The sequence below is a fragment of the Schistocerca gregaria genome, chromosome 1 (genome assembly GCF_023897955.1).
Source record: "Schistocerca gregaria isolate iqSchGreg1 chromosome 1, iqSchGreg1.2, whole genome shotgun sequence".
In the NCBI taxonomy this organism is placed as follows: Eukaryota; Metazoa; Arthropoda; class Insecta; order Orthoptera; family Acrididae; genus Schistocerca; species Schistocerca gregaria.
Window position 1 is genome coordinate 384367392 of NC_064920.1, and position 15949 is coordinate 384383340.

Genomic DNA, 15949 nt, shown 5'->3' on the forward strand with positions numbered 1-15949 from the left:
TTGTCAGAAAAATAGATTTTTAATAATTATGTACTGCCAAATAATGGGAACAAATTACCTCCTCTTTCAGCTTACTCTTGTTAAGTACAGATACATACCTATGTCTTTTCCTCAACTTCTTAGACTTCTGACTGATGGCTTTGCTGAAGAAAAAATAAATAAAGAAATAAATACAACAAAACTCTATTCCAAAAGACTGCTAAAAATTTAATAAGGTATCAATAACCACAATTTCACATCTTCATACTAAAACAGAAAATAAGGAAGCTCATTAATATAATGGGGGATTCAAATGGAGTAGTGATGCATAAAACACAAATTTTGACAAGATAAAGTCACATAACCTCTCGTATTCAATCCCCTCTCTCACCTCCATGTTGGTGAACAGTGGGAACCTGAGCAACCCTGTGGAAGACTGGGTACCTAAGCCCTGTGGGAAAGAGGGTCAGAGAACATGAGCACAGGGCCGAAACCCCCTGACTTGGAAAGAATTATTGTTGTGAATAATTTAATACAGAAAGCCAGACTGCCCTCAAGAACACAAAATAAGTGAGGGAAAAGCATACAAATAGGACTCTTAAATTCAGAACATGAAATATATGTACCCTGCTGGAACCAGGAAAATGAATAGCACAGCCAAAAAAAGGTTAAAATATGTTTTGGAATTAGATGCCCGCCAAGAGATCAGATGGAAGTAAAAAGGAGAATAAGGAAGCAAAAATTTACGTTATATTACTCTGGGAGAGGTGAGAGACAAGGAGATAGTGGTGTTAGGTTCATTGTAGGAAAAAAATATGAGCAAATCTGTCGCTGCCTTTACGTCATATAGTAACAGAATACACAGCCTAAGAACAAAAGGAATATTCTATAATATGACTTTTGAAAACATGCATGCTCCAACAGAAGGATCAGATGAGACTGTGTTGAATGGCTTTTATGGACAGCTACTGTTGTAACGGCGACCGGAACAGTCACGGGGTTGAAGTGACGGAAAATGCGGCGGGACCCACACAGCAGCCTGTGAACAACAACACAACGGACACGACCAACGATGGACCTTACGACAACAAAATGAATGAGACAACAGAGTCAAGAACCTAACAATGCAACCACGCCAACTCATAAACAAAACACGAAAGTAAATATGCTGTCTAAGTTGAGTGATATGTCCAGAGACGTATGCAATGTTAGAAATGGCTGGCTGAGCAAGAGGCAAGCACTTAAGTATTCTATCGGGGACGCCACTATTAGCCGCTGCAACCACGCGTTCCACTGTGGCGCCCTCCCTTGCGCTAAATGTGGGCCGGGAGGCGCGCGCCACCACAGCTTACAGTGCGATGGTGCAGAGACCTCTAGGGGTCTTCGACGTCCATGACGTCTGGCGGGGATTCAAATTCCGCAGTGTGTGGTACCAGAGCTGTCTGTGAGGGATACCTGCACCTGCACATGATTCAAGAATAGCCCTGGGATATTATAATGCATAACTTGGAAAAGAAGGAGCTTCCCCCACCTGTTTTGGTAAGGAAAAGCTTGCACGACAAAACAAGTTCTAATGAGCTCAGAGTTGCCCAGTTCACAGCTGCCAATGATCTTAAAGCAGTAACCACATATTTCACAAGGGAAAATTTTCACAGAGGGACTTGGTATATTTCTGTAGTGAATGACAGAAGTCAAACTGACCATATATTGATATCGAAGAGACGGGCAAGTGACAATGAAAATGCATGCACATTTCAGGGAGTTAACTTTGACCACTACCTTATAGATGCAAAAGTGAGGCAAAGGATAGCTATTCTGTATAAAGAGGAAATTATGAGAATGCTGAAATAGAACGTAGAAAAATGGGAGATCAGCTTTCGAATATCAGAATAAATTGAAACAGAAATTACAGGTACTGGAGCACAGTAATGGCATAGATAAGGAAAGGCAATGTATTAAGAATAATGCCAAAACTGCGTCAAAGGATGTAGTCAGGGAATCTAGAAGATCTAGAAGGGAGGGTTGGTATGATGATGAATGTAGATAGGTGGTTTAAAAGGAGAAGTGTCTTCAAAGAAATACAAGAATTATCCAGGCTACATACAATGAAGGGAGGATAGAATTGCAAGGGTATGCAGAAGAAAGAAAAGGGAAGCCTTAAAAAAGGAAGACACAAGATATTAAAGAGCTTTATAATACGAATGAGAGGGAAGGTGTATAAGAAGTTAAAAGAATCAACACAAGGGTATAGACCTAAAATAATAGGCTGCAAGAACAAAGATGGAAACCAGCTCACAGGAAAGAGGAAAAAGATGAACACACAGAAAGTGTATTTTAAAGAAGTGCTGGAGGGGTGACTGCAGTGATGGGGAGCAATGGATATACCCTACAGTACATCCAAAAATAGAAGAGTGTAGACTTGCATAAACACAGAAGGTGCTGAACTGTAAAAATCACATATCTCCAGGAAATGATGGAATAATTGCCGAGCTGTTAATGAGAGGAGGCATTACTTTACACAAATGAATATTTAAATTTATCTCTTTAATCTGGAATCAAGAAAGAATTCCAGAATAATGGACTATAGTTGTAATCCAACAATGTATTAAGAAGTTAAAAGAATGAACACAAGGGTATACACCTAAAATAATAGGCTGCAAGGATAAAGATGGAAACCTGCTCACAATGATAGAAGTCTGCCCCGACTCCTCCTACCCTCTACTGCTGAACCCATGAGTCTCTTGGGTGACCTTGCTTCTCCCATGCGTGTAACATGTCCCCACCATCTAAGCATGTTTGCCCTGACTGCTACATCTACAGAGTTCATTCCCAGTTTTTCTTTGATTTCCTCATTGTGGACACCCTTCTGCCATTGTTCCCATCTACTAGGGGCTATATACAGGTGTGAAGCATTGACACTAACCAGCACTGATGAACAGCAACTCTGTTGAATGTGGCATAAAAGGTTTTATCTGGAATCCTATACAATAGACTGTTACCACCTGTGGAAGATGTATTGGATGATTATTACCGTGGCCTTAGGCCTAACACATCAACTGTGGATCAGATATACGTACTGAGACAAATACAGGAAAAGGCATATGAATATAATGTACAGTTCAACAGTATCAATGTGAACTTCAAGCAGACCTTTGATAATTTTTAATAGGGAAGAGATGTTAGAGGATATAAAACTGCTTTGGAAGGGATGGCGAATTAAGCGATTGTTTTAGTATCAGTAATGGAGTTCAACAAGGTGGTGCTCTTTCCACGATACTTTTCAATTTGACCTTAGAAGCAATTGTAAGCACACAGGTATAAACACCACACAATTGAATGCATATACTGCTGATTTTTCAGTTATGAGTATATGAAGGATGTCACTGGGGAGAGAAGCCACACAGCACAGGGGACTGGAAATTAATGACTAAAAGACTAAATATATGAAACTCCATAGAGGGCACCAAAATCTGCATAACTGGTCAGCAGAAAGTTTTAATTTTCAACATATAAATGATTATGAATATCTAGGGGCTAATACTGTCTCTCTTTCCAAGCATTAATCCCGACCTGGTGGGGTCTGCTGTTATGGTTAACTGGATGTGGCGTGTTAATTTTAAGGGGTTGTCTGTCGCCACCCCTTCCCCCCCTGGGACAGAATCAGTATACCCCAACTCTCTGCATCTAGTGTAAATCGTGAAATAGTGCGACTGTGTTTCAAATGTCTGCGAGCCGTGTAACTGAGGCAGAATGTGTGGGTGTGGGGGGACACCAACCCAGTATTCACCTAGCGGGATGTGGAAAACTACCTAAAAACCACATCCAGGTTGGTCGGTACACCGGTCCTCATCAATAGTCTGCCGGGCGGATTCGATCCGGGGCTGGCGCGCCTACCCGAGTCCAGGAAGCAGCATATTAATGCTCTCGGCTACCCTGGTGAGTCATCTAGGGGCTAATATTAATAAAGTAAATTCCATGTTCACCGAAATAAAAGCAAATTTTTTAAGTGTTAATAGGTGTTACCATACATTTATAAAGCTGATGACATCTTGAGTGGTAAATCAACAGCTCAAAATGGCTATATACAGGTGCAAAGCATTGACACTAACCAGCACTGATGAACAACAACTCAGAATATTTGAACAAAGAATACTAGGCAAAATTTATGAAGGGATTCAAAACAATTATGGTACTTAGATAGCAAGAACCAATCATGGTTTGAATCATCTCATACAGGGAACTGATACTGTAAGGCTAATTAAAATTAAAAGAACAGCTTGGCTGGGGCACATCCTAAGTAGAGAGGACACAAGAGCTACAAAGAAGGTGTTCCACTGGAAACCAACTGGAAGAAGGTTAAAAGGAAGAACACGTAAATTGTACTTTGGAGGAAAGAATATATAATTATTCCTGCACTCATGGTAAATAAATAAATAAATTATAACATTTAACAGGCCATTGCACATTTCCAGAAACAGAATATAAAAAAATAGCAAACAAATGCACTCTGACCATATTCCACATAAATTAACTGCAGAGTGCATTTCACCCTTGTAGAAATGATTACGAGTTCTAGTATCGTGAAACAAAAAACTATTGTTATTATTATTCTTGATTGTATTGAAGAGAGGTGCAGCTTTTTCAATGAAAAGTCAAGATTTAACCATATTTCCAAGCTCATTTCTCTTCTCTTCTTTCTCTGCATTCTCCTCTATTCGAAGAACGCATTAATATTTTCATGTTTCCTGCAATGGCATGGTCTTTAGGTGTGTGTGTGTGTGTGTGTGTGTGTGTGTGAGAGAGAGAGAGAGAGAGAGAGAGAGAGAGAGAGAGAGAGAGAGAACCCCTCCCCATCCATCCCCCCCCCCCCCCCCTCTCTCTCTCTCTCTCTCTCTCTCTCTCTCTCTCTCTCTCTCTCTCACACACACACACACACACACACACACTCTCTCTCTCTCCCCCCTCCTCCCTCTCCCTCCCCCTCTCTATATGAAATATTTACATTGACTTCTATTTCTTTCAAGGTAGTCTTGAAATTAAACTGTAGATGGCAGCTACATTTTAGACTTACACATTCACGTTCCGTTGCTCTTGAGTCGTTGCCGCAAACCAGTCATCAGATGAAGAACTATCTTGAGATTTTCTGTAGTGGAGAAAAATATTTCTTTGGAAAAATTCATTGTTTTATGCAGTTGCATCTTATTTTTCTTCATAAATGAATAAAATATGAATCAACATTTCACAGCACACAACTGTCATAAAAGGGTATTAAAGACAAATCCAAAGACTTTTCCAACCAAATTTGAAAGTAATGTCAGATCAATTTACATTACCATAATTGACAAATGTCAAGCACAACATTCCATGTTATACACTAGCGTGTAAAATATACTCCAAATTTTAAACACCAACAGTCCTTTTCCAAGCAGATAAAAAATTAGATTAGAATGTACCTCTAGTATTAATCTCAGGAATGCTTTTAAGACTGGAACACAAATTACACTTGGACAAGAATGGGGCAGAAAATCAGAATGGCATTTTTAAAGGAGCCACACTTTTTGTGAAGAAACAGTGGCATGATTTGAATATCAAAGAAGTCAGGCACAGACAGGAATGAGTATTACCAAACTATTAAGTTAATAAGTTGTGACAGCAAAACAGTAACAGAAGGATCAAAAGATAGAAGCCAACATGGGATACGATCAGTTCAGATACCGAAGAAATTTAGGAACACATCAGGCAGTATTATTTCAGCAACTTATTTCTGAAGACAGGTGAAGGAAAAACAAACCCACATTGACAGCATTTGTAGATTTGGAAGTGTTCTTTAAATATACTGATTGTAACACACTCTTTAAAATTGTGAAATTGCCAGAGACAAAATACAGGAATAAAAGGTTATCGATAATTTGTATGGAAACAAGACAGTAGATATAAAGAGTTGAGGGACGTGAAATGGAATCAACAGTTAAGAAGGAAGTGACACTATACTGTAGCCTTTCCCATTATTAATCAATCAGGTAGTAAAGGAAACTAAGGAAAAATTTGGAAATGGAGTTTAAGTTCACAGTGAAAAAATAAGAACTATAAGTTTTGTTGATGATATTGAAATTCTGTGCAAGACTGCAAAGACTTGGAAGATCAGGTGAACCTTTTTTTTGATGATATTGTAATTCCACACAAGACTGCAAAGCTTTAGAAGATCAGTTGAACAGAATGGATAGTGTCCTAAAAAGAGGTAATAATATAAGCAAGAAAAAAGCAAAAAAAGTTAAACGAAGAGTGATCAAATTGAGTCAGCTTGTTGAGAGAATCAGATTACTAGATGAGATGGGCAGGAAAACAACTGATGATGGCTGAAGCAAAGAAGATATAAAAGGCATGCTGGCAATAGCAAGAAAAGCTTTTGTGAATAAGAGAAATATGTTAACATTTATATCAGTATACATAAAGTATTAATGAGTCTTTTGTGAAAGTGTAGCCTTATACAAGCATAATAAACAGACAGATAATAAGAGAACACAAATTTCGGAAAAATACTGCAGAAAAATTCTGAAAGTTAAATAGGTAGATCAAGTAACTAATGAAGAGGTACTGATTAAAAGCAATGAGGACACAGCTTTATTACACAATTTTATCACAGTAAGGGCTAGGGTGATAGGACACACCATGAGGCATCAAGGAATAGAATTTGATAATGGGGAAAACTGTAAGGGGTTAAAATTGATCATGAATACAATAAGATGGTTAAAAATGGATATAAGTTACATTAGTTATACACAGATGAAAAGAATTGTACAGGATACACTAGTAAGAACTCCTTCACACCTATCTTGAGACACAGACAACTGCAACAACTGTAGGTGCATGGAAGGGAGTGAATTTAAGACCTCTGGCAACCAAACACCCAGTCCAATAATCAAGATACAAAATACTGCTGCCATTCCTTTCCTGTTTCTGATGCCACTTATCTTGGTCACTTTTCCTTCCTATTTTTTTTCTTTTTCACAGAGACAAATCACAGTTCTCAAAATGCAACACTGCAAGACACTTTTACTTATAAAACTGTTGGCCTCACAATGATCTACTCATTTGCACAATTACAATTCTTTGTCAATTTTTACCCTAATTTTAAACATGGCAATGGACAACATAGTTTCTTTTAACACTACTCTGGCAAGGAGACCAGGTCTCAATTTAAATATTAATCTATTACGGTCACCTGCCAGTTCCCATGTCTCCAAAGAGTTTTAAAAATTAAGACGCAATTGATTAGGTATTACTTAATCTGCATGATAAGTGTTGCTCTCTCTCTCCTGTCTTTCTGACATGATGCACACTGTATAATTTATTGCTTCCACATTTTATTGTTTTCATTTTAATGTCATACATCTTATCGCTGAGTACTAATGGGGCTGACACATAATATCAGAATTACAACATATTAATGTAACAGTGTAATCTCAAAAAAATGACTGTGGGTGACCTCCAGTCTCACATTCACAGACTGTATTCCCAAGTTTTCTATATCTACATCCACACTCTGCAAACCACTGTAAGGTGAATGACAGAGAGAACTTTCCACTGGACCAGTTACTAGTGTTTCTCCCAGTTCCATTCATGTATGGTGCACAGGAAGAATGATAGTTAAAACTCATGTCTGTGCTCTGTAACTAATCTAATCTTGTTCTTGTGAGCCTTAAAAGAGCAATATGGAGAGGCTAGTAGTATATTCCTAGAGTCATCATTTAAAGCTGGTTCCTGAAACACTGTAAATAAGTATTCTCAGGACAGTTTGAGTCTGTCTTCAAGTCAGGGCCAGTGTCATTCGAGCTACCATTCTATGTTTACATTCAATACCCCCTGTTAGACGTCTTTGGTATGGGTCCCACACACTTCGGCAATATTTTAGGATGGCTTGCCAATTGTTTTGTAAGCAATATCCTTTGTAGATTGATTGCATTTAACTGGTATACTAACAATGAACTGTAGTCTGCAGCCTGCTTTTCCTGCAACTGAGTTAATGTGATCATTCCATTTCATATCCCTAAAAATCATTACAGCCAGATATTTGTACGAGTTGATTGATGATTCCAATTTTCTGCCTGTTTATCTCAGCAGTTTATCATCATCATCATTGTATATAGTTCTCACAGCAACAAAACTGTTTTACATAAGTAACCAAAAATACATAGGCATAACTATTTACACCACATAAACATTCACAGCACAAACAGCAAACGAAAGTTGAAATGCTCAATTCAGATGAATACCTCACTGGATACTTAATGTATAAGCTACCCTTGATACCAAAAGGGAAATGTTTGTTAGGAAACTCATTTGCAAAGCTGAATATCACCACAATGATCTGTGCAAAAGCCCAAGGTATTAGCACATACCTTCTCAAGTCCAGAATCAATTGAGATGTACTCACACCTACCCAGGATGATGAAAGCCTTGAAGTTAACAGTTGAGTTGTCAGTAAATTTGTGGTTTTGGGTTTTTATGGCTTATCACTAATGTTCCATTCATTTTCCAAGTGGAATACAGTGAAGAGCATTTGGATTGATTCTTCATATGCTTGTCTTCTGGATTTGAGGTGTTTCAAGTGTACCAAAAATTAATCTTCATAAAGAGGGACTCATTCATTTTTAGAAACTAACTGACAAAGGTTGTAGTAAGCTGCCTTTTGATGCAGGTGTGCTGGGCAAATGTTCAATAGTATTGGTAGCCAGCACGTTGGTGTAGATCTGAACATGCTACTAATTAGAGGTCTGCATCTGATGTTTATGCTCGCTTGAATTGCTTAGAACATGCAGTTCCATGTAAGTCTTTCAGATGTCAATACAACAAATTTGGACTCAGGGGGCAACAGCACTTGACTTTCATGATGCTCGTTGGAACATTGCACACTCGAATTACTCAGCCATCTGCTATAGTTACCCAAGTGGCCTCTCAGTCTCCTGCTGTAGGATCATGGCACATGAACATGAGATGAAAGAGTGTGCAAAAGCTAAACCTAATTCAAAATAATATATGCTGGGTGCAAAAGACAGTGGCTGTAACAATATTAGGGAGAGATTTTCATCAGCACCTGACAAGGGTGTCGGCTACGTGTACTATGGCAAGTGCTCTGTTCTCCTGTCTTGGATACCTGCCATTAGACATCTCAAGGCACATGTCTGCAGATTACGATACAGTAACAATATTATGAAACAAAAAGTTGCCACCCACCAGGTAGCGGAGATGCTGAGTTGCAGTTAGGCACAACAAAAAGACTGTCACAAATAAAGCTTTAGGCCATTAAGGCCTTTGTCAAGAATAGATGACACACACACACACACACACACACACACACACACACACACACACACACACACACACACACACACACACTCTGCAGTCTGGTTTCAGTAGCCTGAGACTGCAGTTGTGTGTGTGAGTTGCATTTGTGTAAGTGTGTATGTGTGTGTCTGTGGACTATTGTTGACAAAGGCCTTAATGGACAGAACCTTTATTTGTGATAGTCTTTTTGTTGTGCCTATCTGCGACTCAGCATCTCCACTATATCGCGAGTGGCAACTTCCCTTTTCATAATATTGTTACATTCTATGCTGGATTTTCCACTGTTTGATTATGATAAACTGTAATTTCTGAAGCATTGGCAGTTTCAGTGAAAGCTACACTAATTAAAAAGGTGCATTGAAATGTGTGCCAGAGACCTTACATTAACTTTAGGTGTAGGATTTTACTATTCATATCAGGAGCTTGTAAAATGTCAGTTCAGAATTGGGAGATGTACACGTTTCCAACATTTTGCTTCTTGTTATGATAATAGTACGAAATACTGAAAGACAAGCCATGAAATACAAGCAAGTATGATGGGCAGCATTGTTCAGGTTCTAGGCATGAATGCATGGGGATGTACAGTTGATATATGGACTGACAGATATCAGAAAATGTGTAATCATCTAGTAATGTGGACTTTGCTTATTGAGATTAGGCACTGCGAAATATGGCACTGGTGCCAAATCACTTTTCTGAGGGGGGGAGGGGAATTTACTAAGGAATACATTGAGGAAATATTATTCAAATTGTTAAGAAGTAAATCCCCATCATTTTAATAAGGTTTCATTTGAAACAGAGAAAGACTTTAACGTAAGCAAGGCACTGTAGTCCTTTCAGCATTATTATGCAAGCATTACACATGATTTGAATGTAGTCCTGAAACATATGTTAGATGACAATTACTTAATAAATAGGCTTGAAGTAGTTTATTCCACGAAGAAAACTGGTGACCTGAATTCACTATAGACAAGGTAGAAGCAAGAAAAGTAGAGTAAGTGTAACAGGAACTACGATAAAGTCATGGAACTGCTCCTGGAGAGAGGTGTGTCTGAAAAACTTACTGATTGCAACAACAACATTGCAAAAGAACTCATGACATTTTTAGAACCATTCAGAGATGCAACAGGAATTCTAGAAGGCGAGACGTTTCCAACAGTTCTGTTTGTTTTGTTACGGGTGCACAAACTGAAAAGTCATTGTAATATACGACCCAAAGATACAAGGTTGCATATGTATAAATTACTCTAGACAAGCTGCATGTCCAACAAATCAAAACAGTGCTTAATTGCAAAACGCCACTTTCAGTGTCACCGGTATTTTGGCAGTACACTACTACAGTTGTATTATCATCTACCAACTGCAAGTACTATGACTAGTGAATCATTGCTGTCTCAGTCTCACGGATGAGAAAGCTGAAACTCCAGTGTTGTACAGAATACTAGCAATTCTGTGGTGATTATTACGAAATGATATTTGTTTGTGGCACAGATGAGACCTTAAATAGTGTGGGTCAAATACCTGATTAAGCATAGGTTCTGATAAGATAGAACAATAAAAATTTCAGTGCAGTTTGACCCATTATCTTTGAAAGGTGAAGCGAACTTGATCTGAAATGAGTAGACACATTGTAATTACACCAACAGGGAATAATTTAGAAACAATTTCATTCTTGTTAGATTTCTAATTTGTTACGTTGTCCAATTCACATATATACATTTGACTCAATAAAGCAGATGGTGTCATAAAAAGCAGCAACATAATTTTTCATTATGAGACTGACACAGTTTTCCTGTGAAATTCCAAATCTTTTCCAAAATTTTGTTATTTCATTAAGCAAGGTGTTTTCTCTTAAGGATCACAATGATGTCACAATTAGAAACTGCCTCTCAGGAGTATACATATACAGCGTAAACAAACTGATCTGAGTGTAGTTCCATGAGCTGGTGGGTGCAACACCAGTCTGCAGACACAGAGTGCTAATAATAATATGGTGGCAACAGCAGCACAATGAGTGTGTCAGATTGGGCGGCCTCTACCCATCCTCTGTACGGTGCCTACCCACCCCCTGTATGGCGCCTCATTCGACCCCAGCTCACTTCCGAGCATTTGCACTCGGGGAAGCCGTGCCAAGTGCGGTGCGCTCGAGTGAGTACGAACTAGCAAAACTCCTAATTTGCACACCTCACTACTAATGAGTCTCATAGCTGCAATCAAATGAACATCAACTTTCTTCACAGAAGTGCTGCAGAGTTAAAATGGTGCACAATATTCTGCTGTGGAGTATACTAATATATAAGATGCTCCGTGGACAACTACGGCATTTAGAATGTCAAATCAAACACCTTTCAGCTGTCTAATTTACAAACTGGGTACCAGTTTTGGCAATATGTTACGCCATCTTCAGGCCTCCTAACCGATGTGTAGGAAGATTCCAACCTAGATTCCAGTCAAAATAGGGGCCAGCATTCAAAGACTCATATCTGTAGATTTCTGCTTGATACAGTGATCACTTCAAACATCCAGTCGCTGTATAATGCAGAAATCTACAGATACCAACCAAAGTTGTAAACTTCCTACATATCGGTCAGGAGGCCTGAAGGTGGCGAAATATATGCGAGAACTGGTAGCCCAATAAAATAACAGTTTGGAAAATAGATGGCTGAAAGGTGTTCCAATTGACATTCTACACAAACAGCCAAGGCCCCACAATCATCTCTGAAAAGATGGACATACAGAGACTAATGCATTTGCTCCACATGTACTATTTGCCAGTTTCCTCACCAGGCTCATTCATGTTTGTGCCTTTTTAGCTGTTTTGGAAAGGCGAAATGATATGTTAAGTTTTCTGTCTAGTGTGACACCAAGGCACAGTATGTGATCAAAAGTATCCATACGTTTTTCATATTAGGTGCATTGTGCTGCCACCTACTGCCAGGTACTCCATATCAGTGACTTTGGTAATCATTAGACACCGTGAGAGAGCAAAATGGGGCACTCCGTGGAACTCACAGACTTCGAACGTGGTCAGGTGATTGGGTGTCACTTGTATCATACATCTGTATGATCCACTGTATGGTCCACTGTTTCTGATGTGATAATGAAGTGGAAATGTGAAGGGACACGTACAGCACAAAAGCGTACAGGCCAACCTCGTCTGTTGACTGACAGGGTCCACCGACAGTTGAGGAGGGTCATAAGGTGTAATAGGCAGACATCTATCCAGACCATTACACAGGAATTCCAAACTGAGATGGACCCACTGCACATACTATGACAGTTAGGCCAGAGGTGAGCAAATCATCATCTCACTTGGTGTAAGGAGTGTAAACATTGGATGATTGAATAGTGGAAAAACGTTTTGTGGAGTGTCGAATCCTGGTACACAATGTGGCAAACCGATGGCAGGATGAGGGTATGATGAATGCCCGGTGAATGTCATCTGCCAACATGTGTAGTGCCAACATTAAAATTTGGAGGTGGTCGTGTTATTGTGTGGTCGTGTTTTTTATGGAGGGGACTTGCACCCCTTGTTGTTTTGCCTGGCGCTATCACAGCACAGTCCTACATTGATGTTTTAAGCACCTTCTTGCTTTCCACTATTGAAGAGAAATTCGGGGATGGCGACTGCAACTTTCAGCACCATCAAGCACCTGCTCATAATGCACGGCTTGTGGTTACATCACAAAAACATCCCTGTAATGGAGTAGCCTGCACAGAGTCCTGACCTGAATCCTACAGAACACCTTTGGGATGTTTTGGAACGCCGACTTCATGCCAGGCCTCATCAACCAACATCAATACCTCTCCTCAGTACAGCACTCTGTGGAGAATGGGCTGCCATTCCCCAAGAAACCTTCCAGCATCTGACTGAATGTATGCCTGCGATAGTGGGAACTGTCATCAAGGCTAAGAGTGGGTCAACACCATACTGAATTTCAGCATTACCGATGGAGGGCACCACGAACATGTAAGACATTTTCAGCCAGGTGTCCGGATACTTTTGCTCACATAGGGTATTTTGGCTTATCATCATAAATAACTACACTAAGAGAATTGAACTGTGGGCTGACCTTTGTTGATGTTAGATAATTAGAGAGATGGAAAAGATGTACTTTTAGAAGCTTAAGATCTAAGTTGTCATAGCTTAACCCTCCTAGTACTAGTGGGATCAATATGACCCCATAAGCACATTGGAAATAGATATCACCCTTGTTGTCAAAACTGTTATTTTGAAAATGTATTACCTTCCCCTTGTGAGTCAATTGTACCAATGATGTTTCAATAAATTTTATTTTTACAACATATTAAAATTTATTACTGGTTTCTGCACTGAGTAGCAATAGTCAGTCTGACCCCAATCTAAATTTCTTTCTGTTTCTTGAATATAATATTTATGAAAACAGAATGATTACTGTTACATTGAACAATTGTTATGGTTAGGTTGGTGTTTAACATCCCGTCGACAACAAGGTCATTAGAGACTGAGCACAAGCTCGGGTTAGGGAAGGAAATCGGCCGTTCCCTTTCAAAGGAACCATCCCGGCATTTGCCTGAAACGATTTAGGGAAATCACAGAAAACCTAAATTAGGACGGCTGGAGACGGGATTGAACCGTCGTCCTCCCGAATGCGAGTCCAGTGTGCTACCGCTGCGCCACCTCGCTCGGTAACAATTGTTATGTCTACTTTTATGTTTAGTTCATTGCAATACTGTCAATATATCTGACATAAATTATTTGGGGTCTATATGATCCCAACTGTATTCACTGAGACAAAAAAAGTACTCTAGTAGGAGGGTTAAAATCTTCATACAGTTTAGTGGGGACTGTGTGTTAGATGTTCTTCAAATTCAGAAAGATTTTCATTCTGATATGAAATTCCAAGATCATCTGCATACTTTCCATAAATAAGAGCGAAATATAGTCAGTTTTCAGCATGGAGAAATAACCTTTGTTAATCGCATGTGACTATCAGTCACATACTGTTTGATTATACACTGCCAGAGAAAGTGGGGAGGGGGAGGGAGTAGTACACTTGCAAATACGATGTTGATTTTTATCTGATGATGGCATATGCCACCTGTGGTATAGTAGATGTACTGATAATGGTTTAAACATCACCCATCAAGAGACAGTTTAGTGGCATAGCTACCGGGACACCATCTGTGTCTATCCTCTTAGAAGGAATACTCACAGCCAGAAGGCTCAGTGTGGTGCAAATGTGTGAAGCAAATATCCGACCTTGCCACAGAGATGCATTTGTGTTTCTACAGTCACCCGAGTGAGTTTGAAAGAGGTCAAATTGTGGCCTTCTGAGTTGTGGGCAGTCCTCTCAGAGAACTCCCACACAAGGTGGATGTCTTACATTAGCTGTGCAAAGATGCTGGTATCAGTAGTCACATGAACATTCTCACACCCGTAGAAGAGGTTCTGGGCATCCACACAGCACAGATGTCTGCCAAGATTGCTATATTTTAAGGCCAGCAGTGGCAGATCATACAGCTACCGCAGCACAGATAAAAGGACTTGTGAGCCTTGAAGTGTCAACATGAACTGTTGCAAACTGGTTATTAGCAGTGGGACTATGGGCACACTCACCTCTAGTCTGTCTTCCACTCACACTATAGAATCGAAATGCACGTCTTGACTGGTGCCATCAGAGGACCACTTGGAAGGTGGAATGGCACGCCGTGGCCTTCGGTAATGAAAGCAGATCCTTCCTACACACAAGTGAAGGTTGTCTGCGTGTAATAAATGTAGCTGGTGAGGGTTGGGGTTGTTCGGGGGAAGAGACCAAACAGTGAGGTCATCAGTCCCATCGGATTAGGGAAGGATGGGAAAGGAAGTCGGCATTTGCCTGGAGCGATTTAGGGAAATCGCGGAAAACCTACATCAGGATGGCCGGAGGCAGAATTGAACTGTCGTCCTCCCGAAAGCGAGTCCAGTGTGCTAACCACTGCGCCGCCTCACTCAGTGTAGCTGGTGAGTGCTGTCTCATAAGAGTGCATTTTTCCAAGGTAACCCCTCCCCCACTCTCCACATCAGGCATTGTGGTCTGGAGTGCAATTAGCTACAACTCTTGTACACCTTTGGTGTTTCTGGAGGGGATGCTAACCAGTCCTTAGCACATGCAGAATTTCATTACATCAGTTTTTTGCCGTTCTTGCAACAGGAAGGTGATGTGTTGTTCTAACAGGATAAGGCTCACCCACACACTGCCTGTGAAACTCAACACGCTCTGCAACATGTGCAGCAACTTCCCTGGTCAGCACGATCTCCGGACATGTCTCCAATCGGGCACATGTGGGATATGTTGGGACGAGTAGTTACTCATATGACTTGTCACCCAACAACTCTTACAGAACTACATGAACAGGTCAAGCAGACATGGCATGACATATCCTAGGACAGTATTCACCATCTGTACTGTCGACTGTCTGCCAGAATCTGTGCCTGCATTGCCGCCCGTGGAGGCTACACCACGTGTTTCAGTGTGGGTCGATACATGGTACCTCAGAACTGCTTGTACTATTGATCTGTAAATGTAATTATTTTATGCACTCCATATGCATTGCTGCAACACTAAATCTTGAGTGAATTGGAAACTGCTAAAAAGATTGTACT

General features: G+C 40.0%; 1 protein-coding gene across 9 annotated transcripts in view; it reads right to left on the minus strand.

Moving 5' to 3' along the window:
- Positions 1 to 15949, minus strand: part of LOC126348631 (telomeric repeat-binding factor 2-interacting protein 1-like) — a 183681-nt gene that overhangs the window by 18247 nt on the left and 149485 nt on the right. For all 9 annotated transcript variants that reach the window (XM_050002375.1, XM_050002374.1, XM_050002371.1 and 6 more), the window contains 2 exons: positions 5051 to 5122; positions 99 to 143 (listed from right to left, as the gene is read on the minus strand). In XM_050002375.1, coding sequence (XP_049858332.1) covers positions 99 to 143; positions 5051 to 5122 — 117 coding nt within the window. The remainder of the gene's footprint in view (positions 1 to 98; positions 144 to 5050; positions 5123 to 15949) is intronic.